The sequence below is a fragment of the Paroedura picta genome, chromosome 5 (assembly GCF_049243985.1).
Source record: "Paroedura picta isolate Pp20150507F chromosome 5, Ppicta_v3.0, whole genome shotgun sequence".
NCBI classification, from domain to species: Eukaryota; Metazoa; Chordata; class Lepidosauria; order Squamata; family Gekkonidae; genus Paroedura; species Paroedura picta.
In genome coordinates, this window is record NC_135373.1 from 92,911,948 (window position 1) to 92,928,381 (window position 16,434).

The 16,434-nt window shown below is 41.4% G+C and overlaps 1 protein-coding gene across 1 annotated transcript in view; it reads left to right on the top strand.

Annotated features, from left to right (window-relative positions):
• The window catches only part of PLXNC1 (plexin C1), a 74,396-nt gene that overhangs the window by 26,722 nt on the left and 31,240 nt on the right, over window positions 1-16,434 (top strand). Inside the window, exons 8-14 of the mRNA XM_077339053.1 lie at window positions 983-1,067; window positions 1,178-1,237; window positions 3,026-3,162; window positions 5,999-6,178; window positions 11,321-11,408; window positions 13,640-13,837; window positions 13,940-14,131. Of these exons, the coding sequence (XP_077195168.1) occupies window positions 983-1,067; window positions 1,178-1,237; window positions 3,026-3,162; window positions 5,999-6,178; window positions 11,321-11,408; window positions 13,640-13,837; window positions 13,940-14,131 (940 nt within the window). The remainder of the gene's footprint in view (window positions 1-982; window positions 1,068-1,177; window positions 1,238-3,025; window positions 3,163-5,998; window positions 6,179-11,320; window positions 11,409-13,639; window positions 13,838-13,939; window positions 14,132-16,434) is intronic.

The following is a 16,434-nucleotide window of genomic DNA, read 5'->3' on the forward strand; positions in this document are numbered from 1 at the left end:
ACAGCAGCCATGGTCCTTACAGTACACCTTGGAGGGCACACATTCAACCTGTGCTCAAACAGCTGCACTGGTTACCAGTTGAATTCCAAATCAAGTTTAAGGTACTGGTACCTACCCATAATGTCATTCACAATCCAGGTCCCATGTATCTGACAGACTGCCTTTCTATCTACACCCCAAAGAGTACTTTGCTCTGCTAACACCAATCAGTGGTCCCTGGCCCCAAGGGGATACATCTGGCCTCAACCAGGGCCAGGACGTTTTCCATCCAGGCTTCTGTCTGGTGGAATGAGCTTCTGGAACATATTCGGGCCCTGCTGGAACTGGCACCATTCTGCAGGGCCTGCAAGATGGACTTAACAACCACTGAAGCCCCACCTATCTACTGCTCATTGTAAGAATCCCCTGATGATAATCTGGCCTGGGAGAACATCCCCAGCAACCTGAAAATGGGTTGTCACCATTGACACTGCATTGACCTATTTGAAACTAATTTTATAAATTTCTAATGTTATCATTTTGTCTATTTAACTATTGTATTTTAACTACTGTTTTAAATAGAATGTTGTGAATTGCCCTGATTTGGCTTGCTGGGAGGGGCTGTATTAAAATCAAATAAGTAGATAAAATAAATAAGGGCAAAAGTGGACTCAAAGAAACAATAAAAAATAAGTGAAAACTAAAGGCACAAAAAATAATGCAAAATCAGTGGATAAACTGAAGCTGAAGCAGAACTGGCAAAGTTCTTAAACTCAGGTAAGATCCTGTGGAAGAAAGCAGTTCTGATGTATTCTTGACCAAGAACATTTAGGATTTTAAAGGTTAAAACAAGGACTTTGTGTCCAGAACCCTAATTACTGTTTTGTGGGGGAAAGGCACCTATGAATCTAACAGGCACTTGTAGATGTGTGCACCCCAGATTTTAGATTATTCTCTTGAAAGCCCATGCAATTGTGTAAATTCATTTTTCATATATTTCTAGATGCTCAGAATGTGGAGACTCCGGCTGCACCTGGAATGCCAGAGAACAAATATGTGTGTCCTCAGATGGGACTTGCAAACAAAAGGTAATATTCTGCTTTTTGTGGAATTAAAAGCACTACACACAGTTTTTTATTTGATGAACAATTGTTTTTTTTCCTAGGTGATTTGATAGACAATATTTTTACTTTTTCAGATTGCTTGTCCTGTGCTTGTCAATGCCTCAGATGACAAATATTCTGCACAAATATTACAGGTCAGATGATGTTCTGAAATATATATGAATTATACAAGCACTGGAGGAAAAGACACATACCCATATCTCTGTTGTCCTAAGTAATTGTCTCTCATCTGCAGCACTAAACTACTTTGCCTGATTTTTACTTTTAAAATAGACTTGATAACCTGCGCTTTCCTCTTTTTGCTGTGTCTATTTTTTGTGAGAATTAGATTTTTTTATGGATTTGAGGGTATTATTTTCTTGGCCTGCTTAGAGGTATTTACATGGCTAAACATTAAGCAGTGGGTGCCTGAAAATTTTTCATTAAATGGGAGAACAATTGTCTCTTCTCTGTTTGCCTGTTTGTCAACATAAGAACTTTTAAAAACCAGTGTGCAACTCCAGATGTCTAAATTTTGGGGTGAACCTTTGATTGGAGGACATTTTCCCACAGAACAATAGGAGCATTCTCATACATGTGCATGCCCAGCCCTTTTTGTGCATGCACTACAAAAAGAAAAAGGGGATGACGCTATCATACCACTGATGACGACAGCACCACTGCTCAAAAATTCTGATTTTTTAAGGCACATCTGTAAGAAAATAAACTGTTATAGCAACTGGAATGGAAGATTTGCAAAACCCTGATATGCAATACAATTTTGGTGTCAGTGGATTAACTGCTAAGAAAAGCAGGAATGTTGTGTGTAAAGAAAATCCCTTAGTTAGTTCATGGCAGAGGAAAGATTCTGATCAGAGATTCTGCTTCACCGGTCAGTCTGTTAGTCACTGCCCTACAGCAGCAGGCAAGCCTAATCCCATCAGATCTTGGAAGCTGAGAATGTCTGACCCTGGCTGGATGGGAAATGTCCAGGGATTTGGGTGGTAGTTCCTCCAAGGAATACTAGGGGTCATGATGCCAAGGCAAGAAATGACAAACTATCTCCGAACATCCCATGCCTGACTGCCAGACAATCCTCAGATCTCCTGGCTACACAACATATGCCTTGCGATAAAATAAATAAACAAATACCAGCTGTCAGCCACATTAGAGACCAACCTGTTTGCCATAGATAGAATAGCAGAGAATTGTTGGTGGATGATTGCATATATCCCATTGGAGGATAAACAACTGAATGAATCCCAGATTGAATGGCAAATGTTACTAGATCTGATATGGTTGTATAAGAGAATATGGAGATAGATTTGGCATTGGGTCATGCAGTCCTCTATAAAGTTGAACTCTTCTAAGCCCATGGACTTCAGTAGTGAGTAGCTTTGTCAAACTATATGTCTGTAGGTGCGGAATATTTAAATCTTATAAGAGAGAAATTATTTTTAGCATCATTTCAGGATGGAATTAAATTGTGAGGCAATGCAACCTGGTCAGGCCAAAGGCGGTGGCATATTAAATAAACAAACAAACACAAATAAATAAATAAAATTTTATGGTATATTGAAATATTTCAGCTGAGAGCTGTAGCTGACAACTGACATTCTGTCACTTTCACTTCTGTGTCTTCTTTTGGTAGAGTACCAGTCTAGCATTGTCAGTCGGTTTCTTAACGTTATTTGGTCATTAATGTAAGTTTAAGAAAGCATGAATCTTTCAGGTTTGCACCCATGTTGAAAGGACTGAAATGAAAAGATTGTATAAGAAGTAGGTTGTAGGCAATGCATTGTGCAGTGGCTTTTGGAAGATGATTGGAAAAGACTTCACTGCTTATCAGAATCAAAAAAGAAGGATATAAATCCATGCCTGTGTTTTTAAATTTAAAATATTCATGCATTGGAATTCATGTAGTTTTGTTTTGTTTTTCATAGCCCATGAACATTACTTTGATTGAACCTGTGTGGATATCAACATTAGGCAAAAATGCATTAGTGGCCAGAGGAAGAAATTTTACAGCATCAAATATTTTGATGGAGATAAGTGGAACTAGTAGCTGCAAGCCAGATATGTGAGTTATGAATAATATCATCAGTTGTTTTGTCCTTTAAATGTACATATGTCTGTCTTGCAGTCAGTCATTAGCCCTACAGTCAAGAAAGTATCTGAAATGATTATTAGCGCATGGAAAAGACATGGTTTCAGATTGAGTGGTTTGGCTTCTTTTATTCATCATATGGTAAAACCTGGAGCTTCATCTACTGCTTTTATTTTTTGCTTGGTCCAAAAGCTGGGGCACAAAACTGAGGAACAGGATTATTGGCAGTACATTTGTGCTCAGCCTATGCGCAATATTTGTGTGTGTGCAGAGTTCAGAAAATGGCCCTAAGAATTACTGTACAAAATTATGTACTTTTAACACAGAGGCTGCAATTTTCATAAGGTCAAATGTAATGATTCTCAAAACGAGCTACAGTAAACAAAAAGAAAAATCAAAACAGGCACTGTCATTTGAAAAGAGGGAAGAAACTATATTCCCTGTTAACGTCATGTGTAAGTAAGCACTCTAGGACTGGGAGATGTTGGCTACTACAACCGTGGAACTGCTACACAAGCCAAAAGGAGCCTTCTGTTCCCTTACACCAAGTTTTTTCAACCAGGGTTTCATGAAACCCTGGGGTTTCTTGTGGGCCCTGGAAGGGTTTCCTGAATGGGTGAGAATTAATTGGATTTAATATATTTTAAAATTTGTTAAACATTTATCATTATATGACCACATATGGTCATAGTAACCCACACCCCCTCCCAAAATGGCCAATGATGAGGCCCGGAGAGGGTGGGAAAGGAAGGGACATTGGGTAGGCATACACATAGCTATACTTCCCAACCATATTATTCACGATTGTGCCACTTCTGGGGTTTCTCAAAGCTTGAAGAATGTTTCAGGCTTTGAGAATGAAAAAAAAAACATTGAGAAAGGCTGCTTTACACGTTGAACTGGGCCTTGCATTGTAAAATCCATTTAAATTGCTTGCTGCGCCAAAAAGCTAGACCTCAAAACATCCATCCATCCATCCATCCATCCATCCATCCATCCATCCATCCATCCATCCATCCATTCATTCATTCAGCTTATATACCAGTCCTCAGTGTGAAATATTTAAAGACACCTCTTCTGGCCTGCATATTAGTTTAGTGTAGGAGACTTAATGGTGCCACTAATATCTCTGGAGATCACATTGTCTTTGAACCCAGGCATTTAAATATTAGTCAAAGCCCTAGCTTGAGTTTGAAGTCTAGTAGTACAGGAGGCCAAGACCATTAAAAAGGCCAGAGGAGCACAGTCATTTCAGAAGTCTTTGTGTGGTTCTGCAAGTGGTGTTGTGAGCACAGGAAAAGTGTTTCCAGGGAAGTCCTTTTAGAGTCCCATAGTTCCTCCACGGGGATCCTGCATTCCAGGTTTTACTTCAAAACTATCAATTGCCCTTCCTGAGTGTTGGGATTGTAGTCTAGTAGACTCATTGGGGTTAATTCTTCCCACAATTGCTGGAGAACAATGCTATGACATATTTTCACTGGGGTCCAGGCTTTAGCCTGGAAAAAGATTTAAAATATTGAATCTCCTTTCCATGGAAGGAGTATCCTCATGATACTTCAAAGGTTCAGAGAACTTTAACGCTGAAGACTATAGTTAAAGACTATGGTGACCTCTCTCAGTCTGAATGAAAAAAAATTGGCTCCAGAGCATCAAAGTATAACCCCTTCCAGCCTTCTTTGAAAACCACTGAAACAAGACTGTCCGTATCTTTCAGTTCTCTCTAACATAATCCTTAGGTCCAGCCTCGTACAGTCCTGCTTGTCAGAAGACAAAGAGTCTCCAGAACCCTTCTCAAATTTGCTCCTTTTGTGCATTTATATTTGTTTCTGCTGCACATAAAGCAAACTTCCAACAGTAATAAAAATACAATCAAGGTGCCTCGTGCACCTTGTCTGGTAGGCCATTCCATTGGCAAGTGCTTTTAAGCTAGTGGCTTTTAATCAACTAATGAGAGAAGAATAGGCTAAGCTTGCAAGATTCAGTTCAAGTTGCTTTCACTACTTCCTTCCTCTGTGTTACTGAGTAATGTTTTCTCTTCACTCCTTTAGTTTATGTGATTCATTTGTTTATTTTGTATCATTGAGTTTCCTGTTCAGATCCTTCTTCTGCCACTGCCACACACCGAAGAAGAAGCCCCTGCCTTGGGAGGAATTTGTTAATATGTCCTTGCCTCCTAGCCCAGAGAATGGGAATTTCCATGTTATTATCACTGACTTGTGAGGACAAAATCTTTTACTGGTGATGCTAAAAAGTGATTTTTGAATTTCTCACATTTATAAACTGAAAGAGAAAGTAAGATGAACATTTGATTTTAAAATCGCTGTGTTCTGTCCCCTAAATCATACAAATAACATTAGCAATGTTAGACTGGAACATAGTTTAGTTATTCAGCCCCCTTGGAAATCTTGGGGACTGCAGTTCTGGAAGAGAGTCAGGAATTTTTTAAAAGCCTCTGATACCAGAGGCAAATATGAGCTCTCAGACTCACAGGAAACTATGAAGTGCTGCTGGCAAACTGCACAGTAGTTTGTGTGGTGTGAGATTTGTCTAAAGCAGAGGTGGGCAAACTGTGGCCCTCCAGATGCCCATGGGCTACAATTCTACTACAATTTTACTACAAATTGTAGTCCATGGACATCTGGAGGGCCACAGTTTGCCCACCTCCGGTCTATAGCTTTAACTTTCCATTAAGTTAATTTTGTGCTCCATGGTGATATGAGTTCACAAATTAGTTTTGAAAAAAATAAGCAGCAACAAAAGTGTTAGGTTTATTATTCTTTTGTTTTAAGGAATGTTCTTCTTCTCTCAGCATACCTGTCACTGAAGTGGTAAATGACACACTCATGAAATTCTGTTTACCACCAAGTCGCAAAGAAGCCAAGAGCATATGCATAAAGGCTGATGAATTTAAATGTTCGCCTCCTGTGCTACTGTACTATGTATCTCTCCCAGCATGTTCTAAGATCTTTCCAAATAGATCCTGGTTAAGGTAATATTTGAATTATTTTGTTTCTTATAAAAATAGTATATAATATCTGAATGTTCAATGGTTTCAAAGCTATTCTGACTTAATAGTGTAAACTGGGATAGTTTAATTGTCTTCAGTAAATTTGTCAGCTTTTATGGGTAAAATTTCCAGATTGTATAGGAAACAATTCATGCAGAAGGAATAAACAACTCAGAAATCTTCCCCAAAATCAAAATACCCCACTCCAGATTTCTGTGTCTTTTTAAGGGCTAACCTAAGCCAATTTCCCCATCTTTTGTCCTAACTGACACCACTGCTTTCAGAATTCTGAGGGAAAGGGCAATAGTCATGTCATTTTCAGGTTGGGGGGTAATGTTTTAAAAAGTAATTTTTGGCACATCTTAGAAGTATCTCAAGTATATAGAAATCCTGATAATGTCTGCAGGTCGGTCCCTTCATTACAGTTGTGACAGGTTGTTATTGTTGTTATATGTGAAGTCGTGTCCGACCCATCGCGACCCCATGGACAATGATCCTCCAGGCCTTCCTGTCCTCTACCATTCCCCGGAGTCCATTTAAGTTTGCACCTACTGCTTCAGTGACTCCATCCATCCACCTCATTCTCTGTCGTCCCCTTCTTCTTTTGCCCTCGATCTCTCCCAGCATTAGGCTCTTCTCCAGGGAGTCCTTCCTTCTCATGAGGTGGCCAAAATATTTGAGTTTCATCTTCAGGATCTGGCCTTCTAAAGAGCAGTCAGGGCTGATCTCCTCTAGGACTGACTGGTTTGTTCGCCTTGCAGTCCAAGGGACTCGCAAGAGTCTTCTCCAGCACCAGAGTTCAAAAGCCTCAATTCTTTGACGCTCGGCCTTCCTTATGGTCCAACTTTCGCAGCCATACATTGCAACTGGGAAGACCATAGCCTTGACTAAACGCACTTTTGTTGGCAGGGTGATGTCTCTGCTTTTTAGGATGCTGTCTAGATTTGCCATAGCTTTCCTCCCCAGGAGCAAGCGTCTTTTAATTTCTTTGCTGCAGTCCCCATCTGCAGTGATCTTGGAGCCCAGGAAAATAAAATCTGTCACTATCTCCATTTCTTCCCCTTCTATTTGCCAGGAATTGAGAGGGCCGGATGCCATGATCTTTGTTTTCTTGATGTTGAGTTTCAAGCCAACTTTGGCACTCTCCTCCTTCACCCGCATCAACAGGCTCTTTAGTTCCTCTTCACTTTCTGCCATTAGAGTGGTATCATCTGCATATCTGAGGTTGTTGATATTTCTTCCTGCAATCTTGATCCCAATTTGTGACTCCTCTAATCCCGCATTTCTCATGATGTGCTCTGCATACAAGTTAAATAGGCAAGGCGACAGTATACAGCCTTGCCGAACTCCTTTCTCAATTTTGACCCAGTCAGTGATTCCATGTTCAGTTCTCACTGTTGCTTCTTGACCTGCATATAAATTTCTCAAGAGACAAATAAGATGCTCTGGTATTCCCATCTCTTTAAGAACTTGCCACAATTTGTTGTGCTCCACACAATCAAAGGCTTTAGCATAGTCAATGAAGCAGAAGTAGACGTTCTTCTGGTACTCCCTAGCTTTCTCCATGATCCAGCGTATGTTGGCAATTTGATCTCTAGTTCCTCTGCCTCTTCGAAATCCTGCCTGTACTTCTGGAAGTTCTCGGTCCACATATTGCTGGATCCTAGCTTGTAGGATTTTGAGCATAACTTTGCTAGCATGAGAAATTAGTGCGATGGTGCGGTAGTTTGAACATTCTTTGGCATTGCCCTTCTTTGGGATTGGAATGTAAACTGACCTTTTCCAATCCTGTGGCCATTGCTGAGTTTTCCAAATTTGCTGGCATATTGAGTGTAGCACTTTTACTGCATCGTCCTTTAAGATTTTGAATAGTTCAACTGGAATGCTGTCACTACCACTAGCTTTATTGTTGCTCAGACTTCCTAAGGCCCATTTGACTTCACATTCCAGGATGTCTGGCTCCAGGTCAGTAACTACCCCATTGTGGTCATCAGGGATGTTAAGCTCGCTCTTGTATAGTTCTTCTGTATAATTTTGCCACCTTTGTTTGATCTCTTCTGCTTCTGTGAGGTCCCTACCATTTTGGTCCCTTATCATACCCATCTTTGCATGAAACGTTCTCTTCATATCTCCAATTTTCTTGAAAAGATCTCTGGTCCTCCCCATTCTATTGTTTTCTTCTATTTGTTTGCACTGTTCATTTAAGAAGGCATTCTTATCTCTTCTAGCTTTTCTCTGGAATTCTGCATTCAATTGGGTGTATCTTTCTCTTTCTCCCTTGCCTTTCACTTCCCTTCTCTCCTTAGCTATTTGTAAAGCTTCCTCAGACAGCCATTTTGATTTCTTGCATTTCTTTTTCTTTGGGATGGTTTTAGTTGCTACCTCTTGTACAATGTTGCGAACCTCCGTCCATAGTTCTTCAGGCACTCTGTCTATCAGATCTAATTCCTTAAATCTATTTGCCACCTCCACTGTGTATTCGTCAGGGATATGATTTAGTTCATACCTGAGTGGCCTAGTGCTTTTCCCTACTTTCTTCAATTTAAGCCTAAATTTTGCAACAAGAAGCTCATGATCTGAACCACAATCAGCTCCTGGTCTTGTTTTTATTGACTGGATAGAACTTTTCCATCTTTGGCTGCAGAGCACATAGTCAATCTGATTTCTGTGTTGACCATCTGGTGATGTCCATGTGTAGAGTCGTCTCTTGGGTTGCTGGAAAAGAGTGTTTGCTATGACCATTGTATTCTCTTGACAAAATTCTACCAGCCTGTGCCCTGCTTCATTTTGTACTCCAAGGCCAAACTTGCCTGTTATCCCGGTTATCTTTTGGCTTCCTACTTTAGCATTCCAATCCCCCATGATGATAAGCACATCATTTTTGGGCGTTGCTTCTAGAAGGTGTTGTAGGGCTTCATAGAACTGATCAACTTCATCCTCTTCAGCAGCAGTGGTTGGGGCGTAGACCTGGATCACTGTGATGTTGAATGGTTTGCCTTGGATTCGAACTGAGATCATTCTGTCGTTTTGGGGATTGTATCCCAAGACTGCTTTTCCTACTCTCTTATTGATTATGAATGCTACTCCATTTCTTCTGCGAGATTCTTGTCCACAGTAGTATACCTGATGGTCATCTGAATTAAATTCACCCATTCCTGTCCATTTTAGTTCACTGATTCCTAAAATGTCGATGTTCAGTCTTCTCATTTCTTGTTTAACCACGTCCAGCTTGCCTTGATTCATGGATCTGACGTTCCAGGTTCCTATGGAATAAAAATCTTTACAGCATCGGACTGTCTTTTCGCCACCAGTTACTTCCACAACTGAGCGTCCTTTCGGCTTTGGCCCAGCCACTTCATTCATTCTGGCGCTACTCGTACTAGCCGTCTGCTCATCCCCAGTAGCATATTGGACACCTTCCGACCTGAGGGGCTCATCTTCCAGCGTCATATCGTTATGCCTATTGGAACTGTCCATAGAGTTTTCATGGCAAAGATACTGGAGTGGTTTGCCATTGCCTTCTCCAGTGGATCACCTTTTGTCAGAGCTCTCAGCTATGACCTGTCCGTCTTGGGTGGCCCTGCACGGCATAGCTCATAGCTTCACTGAACTACGCAAGCCCCCTTGCCACAACAAGGCAGCGATCCTTGAAGGGGGGTTGTGACAGGTAATCAACTTCAAAGTTTTTCAGTGCAAGATTTGATAAGATTTCTGGACTTGAACCTCTTCATCTTTTTGGTGAGGGAGAAGTGACTCATAGTGCCATGCTAAAATGGATTACACCTTTCTAAATCCATTGATGTCAATTGGATTGGAAGAGTAGAATACCACTTAGGATGGCACTGTCAGTTGCTCTGAATATTCTGTGTGGTAAAGCAGGGGTCCCCAACCTTTTTATCACCGGGGACCAGTCAATACTTGACAATTTTACTGAGACTTGGGGGGGTAGTCTTTTGCCGAGGGACATCACCGCTGTCTGAGCCCCTGCTCCCCTTGCTTTCCCACCGGCGCCCCTGACTTCCCACCGCCTGCTGGGGAACGCTGCCAGCAGCAGCTGCGCAGTGCCATGCCGAGGGGGAGCCCCAGCCATGGCAGCCGCTGGAGAGCACCAAAGGTGAGCCGTTGGCAGAGTGGCAGGGCAGTCCCTGAGACAGCAGCCAGGGAGGACAAGGAGGAGCCATGGCTTGGTACCAAATGATCCACAGACTGGTCCTGGTCCCCAGATTGGGGGGTTGGGGACCACCGTGGTAAAGGACATGCTCATTTGTTTTCACGCCACTTAAGGAAAAGGAGCTACTTAAGGAGCTATGGGGAACTTGATTTTCTTGCTTATATGGGCCAAGGGACCAAGCCCTATGAAGATAGGTTGAGGGATTTGGGAATGTTCAGCCTGGAGAAAAGGAGGTTGAGAGGGGACATGATAGCCCTCTTTAAGTATTTGAAAGGTTGTCACTTGGAGGAGGGTAGGAAGCTTTTCCCGTTGGCTGCAGAGAAAAGGACGTGCAGTAATGGGTTTAAACCACAAGTATAACGATATAGTCTAGATATCAGGAAAAAAATTTTCACAGTCAGAGTAGTTCAGCAGTGGAATAGGCTGCCTAAGGTGGTGGTGAGCTCCCCCTCACTGGAAGTCTTCAAGCAAAGGTTGGATACACACTTCTCTTGGATGCTTTAGGATGCTTAGGGCTGATCCTGTGTTGAGCAGGGGGTTGGACTAGATGGCCTGTATGGCCCCTTCTCACTCTATGATTCTATGATTCAATGTATGGCATAAGCCACTTAATTCTATTGGTATGAATTGCAGTAACTAGTGGATAATCCAGAAGAAGCATTCTTTGCCGTGTGTGTATGGGGGTGGGGGGGGGAGAGAAGTGCAGTCTGGGGACAGAGAAGAAATCCACTTTTCCCGATTCCCCGGAAATTGCTACAACGAAGCGATTTTGGCACTAGTGTTGCAGGAGTGTTGCAGATTGCTCACGACGTCATGCGGAACATAGTTTTAGTGGCGAAAACAAAATGTAAGACTAGTGCTATATTAAAGTCGTGCGGAATGGCCCTGAATAAAGCCAAGATGGGTTTGTAAGAAAGTATGGTACAAAACCCCCTTATATTTCTTTTTTGCAGTGGAGGTCGCAAAACAACCATAGACGGAAGAAATCTAAATGTGACAGATAATGTTATTATTTTAGATGACCACAGACAGCCTTTGCAAGTGAGTATTATGCTCTTTCTCCTCTCCCCCAACCTGCATGGGTTTAAATGACATAGAACCACTGCTGTAATGACTCTTTTTCGCTGCAGTGTCCAAACACATTGAAGGTCCTCATCCTCATAAGGAATATTTTTATAGTTTGATGAGCAATTAGTTGCCAATTTAAACAGTTTAGAACATTACTTAGGATATTGTATATGTCACAGTTCTCTGAATTGTCAAAAAAGTAAACAGGAAGCTTATTTACTCAGAAGTGTAGTAATTCTTGGCTTCTGCAACATCAACAATTTGGTGTGCTGGTAAATATTTAACAGTTGGCTCTCTAAAAATGTGTGTGCATACAGACATACATGCATACATATGCACACATAGCTTTAATATAAATTTTGCTGATATGAAAGATGCGTAAATTACAGCATTAGTTTCCTCCTCCACCGCAATGACTCCACACCATTGAAAGGTGAAGCTGGCTACCCTCAGAGCATGGCTGCTGCTGCAAAACATCCATCATGCTGAACCACAAGATCGGCTTACAAGAGAAGCTTGATGGGTGACCCTGGGGGGCTGCTGTAGTCGGCAGCAAGGTGGTACAGGCTGGTTAGTAGGGGAGAAAAGAACTCCTGAGGGTCATTGCAAATCCTGGAAAAGCTTGGCACTGTTGTCTACATACATAACTCAGATCAAACAAAGCACAATATTCTTCCCTGGAGTCAAGTCTTTCAAAAGCTGCCCAGGAAGAAACAGACAATCCTCACAAGAGAACAAAGGAAAGAATGAAAAACTCTACTAACCTTTATTTCCACCACATGGGGATAAGGTGGTAGGAAAGAAGACGAAACCAAACACAGGCCTATGCAAAGACAACAGTCTGAGGAAGAGTGCTTGCACTCGCAATCTCACGCCCTGAATAAATCTTTGTTGGTCTTAAAGATGCTACTTCAGACCAACACGGCTACCCAATTGAAAAGAGCCACCATTGTGATGGGTAGGTTAGAAGTGCCAGGAAAGAAGGCGAGGATGGCAAACAGCATGACTGGCAATGATTGGTGTATGCATTTTAAATCTTCCTTGGACACAGTAGCCCTAGGTTATTGGCAATAACATTGGTTAATTTAAAAAATAGACTTGTAAATGGCTGGCTACATAATATTAAGGATGCATCTAAAATTCTCTTCTTCCAGATTTTTTTCTAGGAATAAGAGTTCCCAATTTTTCCTAGTTTTTTTGTTATTTATTCATTAAAACTCTTATACTCTGCCTCAGCACATGGTTTACAGTTCCAAATTAAAACCACACACACAAAATAAGTAAAGCCCTATTAACGCTTCTCCTCAAATGTGTGCAGTTCAAACTCCATTAAAATAAATAAAATGGCCTTACAGTGCTTTCTAAAAATGTCTAAGAACGGCACCCCAAAAGGTCCTCAGGAAGCCTGTCCCACAAAGTGAAAGCTGTTACTTGAAAAATATCAGGCTCTGCTAGATGGCAAGTGGCAGTCTTGGAGTACGACTGGAAGGTGGCAATTATAGAACCATAATTAGAGCATGTGGACATGCAGAGAGAGGTCCTTCAGTTAGGCAGCTCCTAGGCATTTAAGGGCATTTAAGATTATAACCAGCACTTTGAAATTAGGATACAAACTGGTAGCCAATGTAGCTGTTTTAAAATTAGGGAAGTTTGTACCCATTAGCTGACCTCTGACAATTATTGGAATGTTCAATTCTGGGTTATCTTCAAGGGAAGCCCTGCATACAGCATGTTAGAGCAGCTTAACCACAGGGTAACTAAAATGTGGATTAGTGTAGTCAGGTCTGCTGAGTTGAAGAAACAGAATAGTTGTTGAACTAGATAGAATTAATTTTTAAAAATCTTGACTGTGGCCACAAACCACTTGTTCAAAGAGCAAGGCTTGTCAATAGGTACCCCTAAACCTTTCAACTGCTCTGCAAATGTCAGCTCTATTCCAGCCAAAACAGGTAGATTTTGTTCTGGCAAAGCATTCGCTTTCCCAATCAGCATTACCTCTGTTTTGTGTCAATTCATCTTTGGCATGTTCTGCCTCGGCTGCTTGACCATTGCCTCTTCAAATCCCACTGAGGTCACCCTGTGAAGCCTAATGCATGGGATTGCAAGCAGAGCAATGGTAGTTGCATTTTAGAAATGACTGTTTAAATTATTTCTATGCTTTATTGTTTTCTCAACTCTGTTCCATTTTGTTGTTTTGTTTTTAGAATTTTTCATGTACCAGTATGTGTCATTTTCAGTCTCCAGCGTTTGCATCTAAGGAACAGACTGAGTTTATTTATCTTGAACTAGAAGTAGAAAAGAAACGCATAAATTGTGGAACTTTACAGTATGATCCTGATCCTAAGTTTATTCACTACGAACTCACAACAAATATAGAACCTGAGCTGGAATTAAAAATATATGTAAGAATGCTTAATAAGTTTTAAACATTTAAACATTGCAATGTTTATTATATTGCATTTTACTGCATGTTTTATGTTTCTTTCTATTTCATTCCTTTCCAGAAACAAAATGATAAGTTAAATATTTCAGTAAATGAGATTAATGTTGTTATGAATTATAACAGTAGTATGAATATAACTTTCACAGTCCAAAATATTACTACAACTGAACGTTATAGTACTATATACAGCAAAGCTGAACTGGAAAAGAATTTATTTAATGGAAAGGTTGATACATCCATAGTTAAAGTTTGGGTGAGTTAAAATTTATTAACTTCTTTGTAATCATGCGATTTTCATCAATTGCTCAATGTTGCTCTGAAGGTATAGGAATATATTAAAAATTATTCCATAATGAAGTGACCTTTACATAATCTGAATGTGTCCTCGATATCATGTTTTGGAATATCATTCTAATAAAGTACATTAAATGTAGCTATCCTCAGTGCTGAGGTCTAATTTAAGATTGCAATCCTTATCCATTGTTGTTCCATAATTTATGAAATAGCCTAGGGGTGGGATGTGTCCGGCTGTCCAAGTTGGAATAGGGCCAATCAGGGTGCAGCCAGCTTTGCCCTGATTGGCCCTGCCCCTGCAGCTCCGTCCCTGGACTCTAGCCTCTTTGCTCTCAGACACCTCAGTGCCTGGAGCCAGCAGCAGGTGGAGGGTCTAATGAGGGCCTCTGGGCCTGCTAGGCTTGGCCTGCTGACGAGAGCCTCCCGGCCTGCTGACTGCTCGTTAAGGTCTGCTAAGGAGCTCTTTGGGCCCTGCTAACGAGCTGCCCAGGCCCTGCCCACCCCACTTGATCTGGCTGTGAGCTGCTGCCCAAAGCCACCTTAAGCTGCCTGGCCAGGGTCCAAGGCGAGGTGACCCTTTCAAGGCCCGTTCTTAGGAACAGGCTTTGAAGCTAGTAAGAAATAAAATAACACTGTATTTTAAAAGGATTATTAAAGAAGCAGTTAAGAGCAGATCTTTTCTGTCTCCAGCACTGAGGCCAGCATTTCTTGATGGTTACTTCAATCCCTGACCATAAGTCTGGCGGAACAGATCTGTTTTGCAAGCCCTGTGGAACTGATCTTTTAAGGCAAAGCATTCCATCAGGATGGGGACAGGGATGAAAAAGCCCTGGCCCTGGTCAAGGCCAATTTTACTTCCTTTGGGCCTGGGCAGATGTTGTTCTGATTATCATTATGCTCTTTGAATGACGTAAGGAAAAGACGGTCCTGTAGATTCCCGAATCCCAGAAAGTTTAGGGCTTTGAAGCTAGCATCAAAGCCTTCAATCTGATCCAGAACTGGTGTCATATGTGTCCTCCATTGAGTCACTGTGAGGACACAGGCTGCTGCATTTTGAACTGGCTAGAGTTTCTCAGCAGGACCATCCTCTAAAGCAGGGGTCCCCAACCTGAGGCCCATGAGCCACATGTGTCCCCCAGCCTTTTTCTGTGTGGCCCTCCAACCTGCTTGTCTGCTGCTATCACCCTCAGTATTCTTGTTTAAGATGTGTCCCTCTTTAAGCACTGGGCACACTAATGTGGCCCCCATGTGCCAAAAGGTTGGGGACCCCTGCTCTAAATAATATCCTTTTATGCAGGGAAAGTAATAACTGTTGTAATTATGAAAGATCTCAAGGCTCTGCTGGAAGCTTGGCAACCTTAATTTTAAACTCACCAAGAAAAAAATCAAGTTTTCTCTTACCTATTTAGATGTTTTAAAATAAAAGCATAAACTAATTAATTATAATCTTTAAAATAGGGGTGCGAGGCTCCTGCCAGCCACCATATTTGTCCACTGCTGATACAAGTGGCAATAGGAGAAAAATAAAAAGATGTTGGTGCTTTTGGGGAAAACCCAGAAGTTATATAGGCCCCTATTTTATTATAGGATATCTGTAAGAATTCACAAAAAGCTACCCCACATAATTTCTGGATCATCCCCATATCCCTGCCTTGGATTCTTCCACCTGCTGCTGGGCTAGCCCTGGCAAAACTTTCATAAAACATTCAGTTAAAAATAAAGAGTACCTTTCTGCAACCTCAGAACTTTGGGGGAAATTATATATAAAATATAATCTGCCCCCCATAGGTGTCTTTTTGTTGGTTACAGGTTTTAATAGACAGATGGTTATTAGAATCGGCACCAGACAGAGGATGTGTGTCTCTGCTTTAGGCCTAATTCATGCAAGCAAGAAAACGAGGTGGGCATCAGGGGGCAGAATGCTGAGGTGCATAATGGGCCACGCCATTCTGGATTTTATGTGAAAGATTGTGGAGAATTGCATTTGCAAATTCTGTCCTGTGTTATTAACTACTTGATTGATGAATAGCACAAGCAAAGGGAAAGAAATCTTTCAAGCAGAAAGCTGCTGCATCTGATTGCTGGTTGTCTGGTTTTCTTCCACAAAAGAGTATTCAAAGCAGGAATGCAGCATCTGCAGTCTGAGCTGATGTGGTGTGTTCTATCGGTGTTCTAACTGCCTCATTTTTCTTCATATGTAAACCAGGCTATGTCCATTCCTAGTACTTTGCCATGACTTCTCCCTCCCTCACCAAAAAAAGG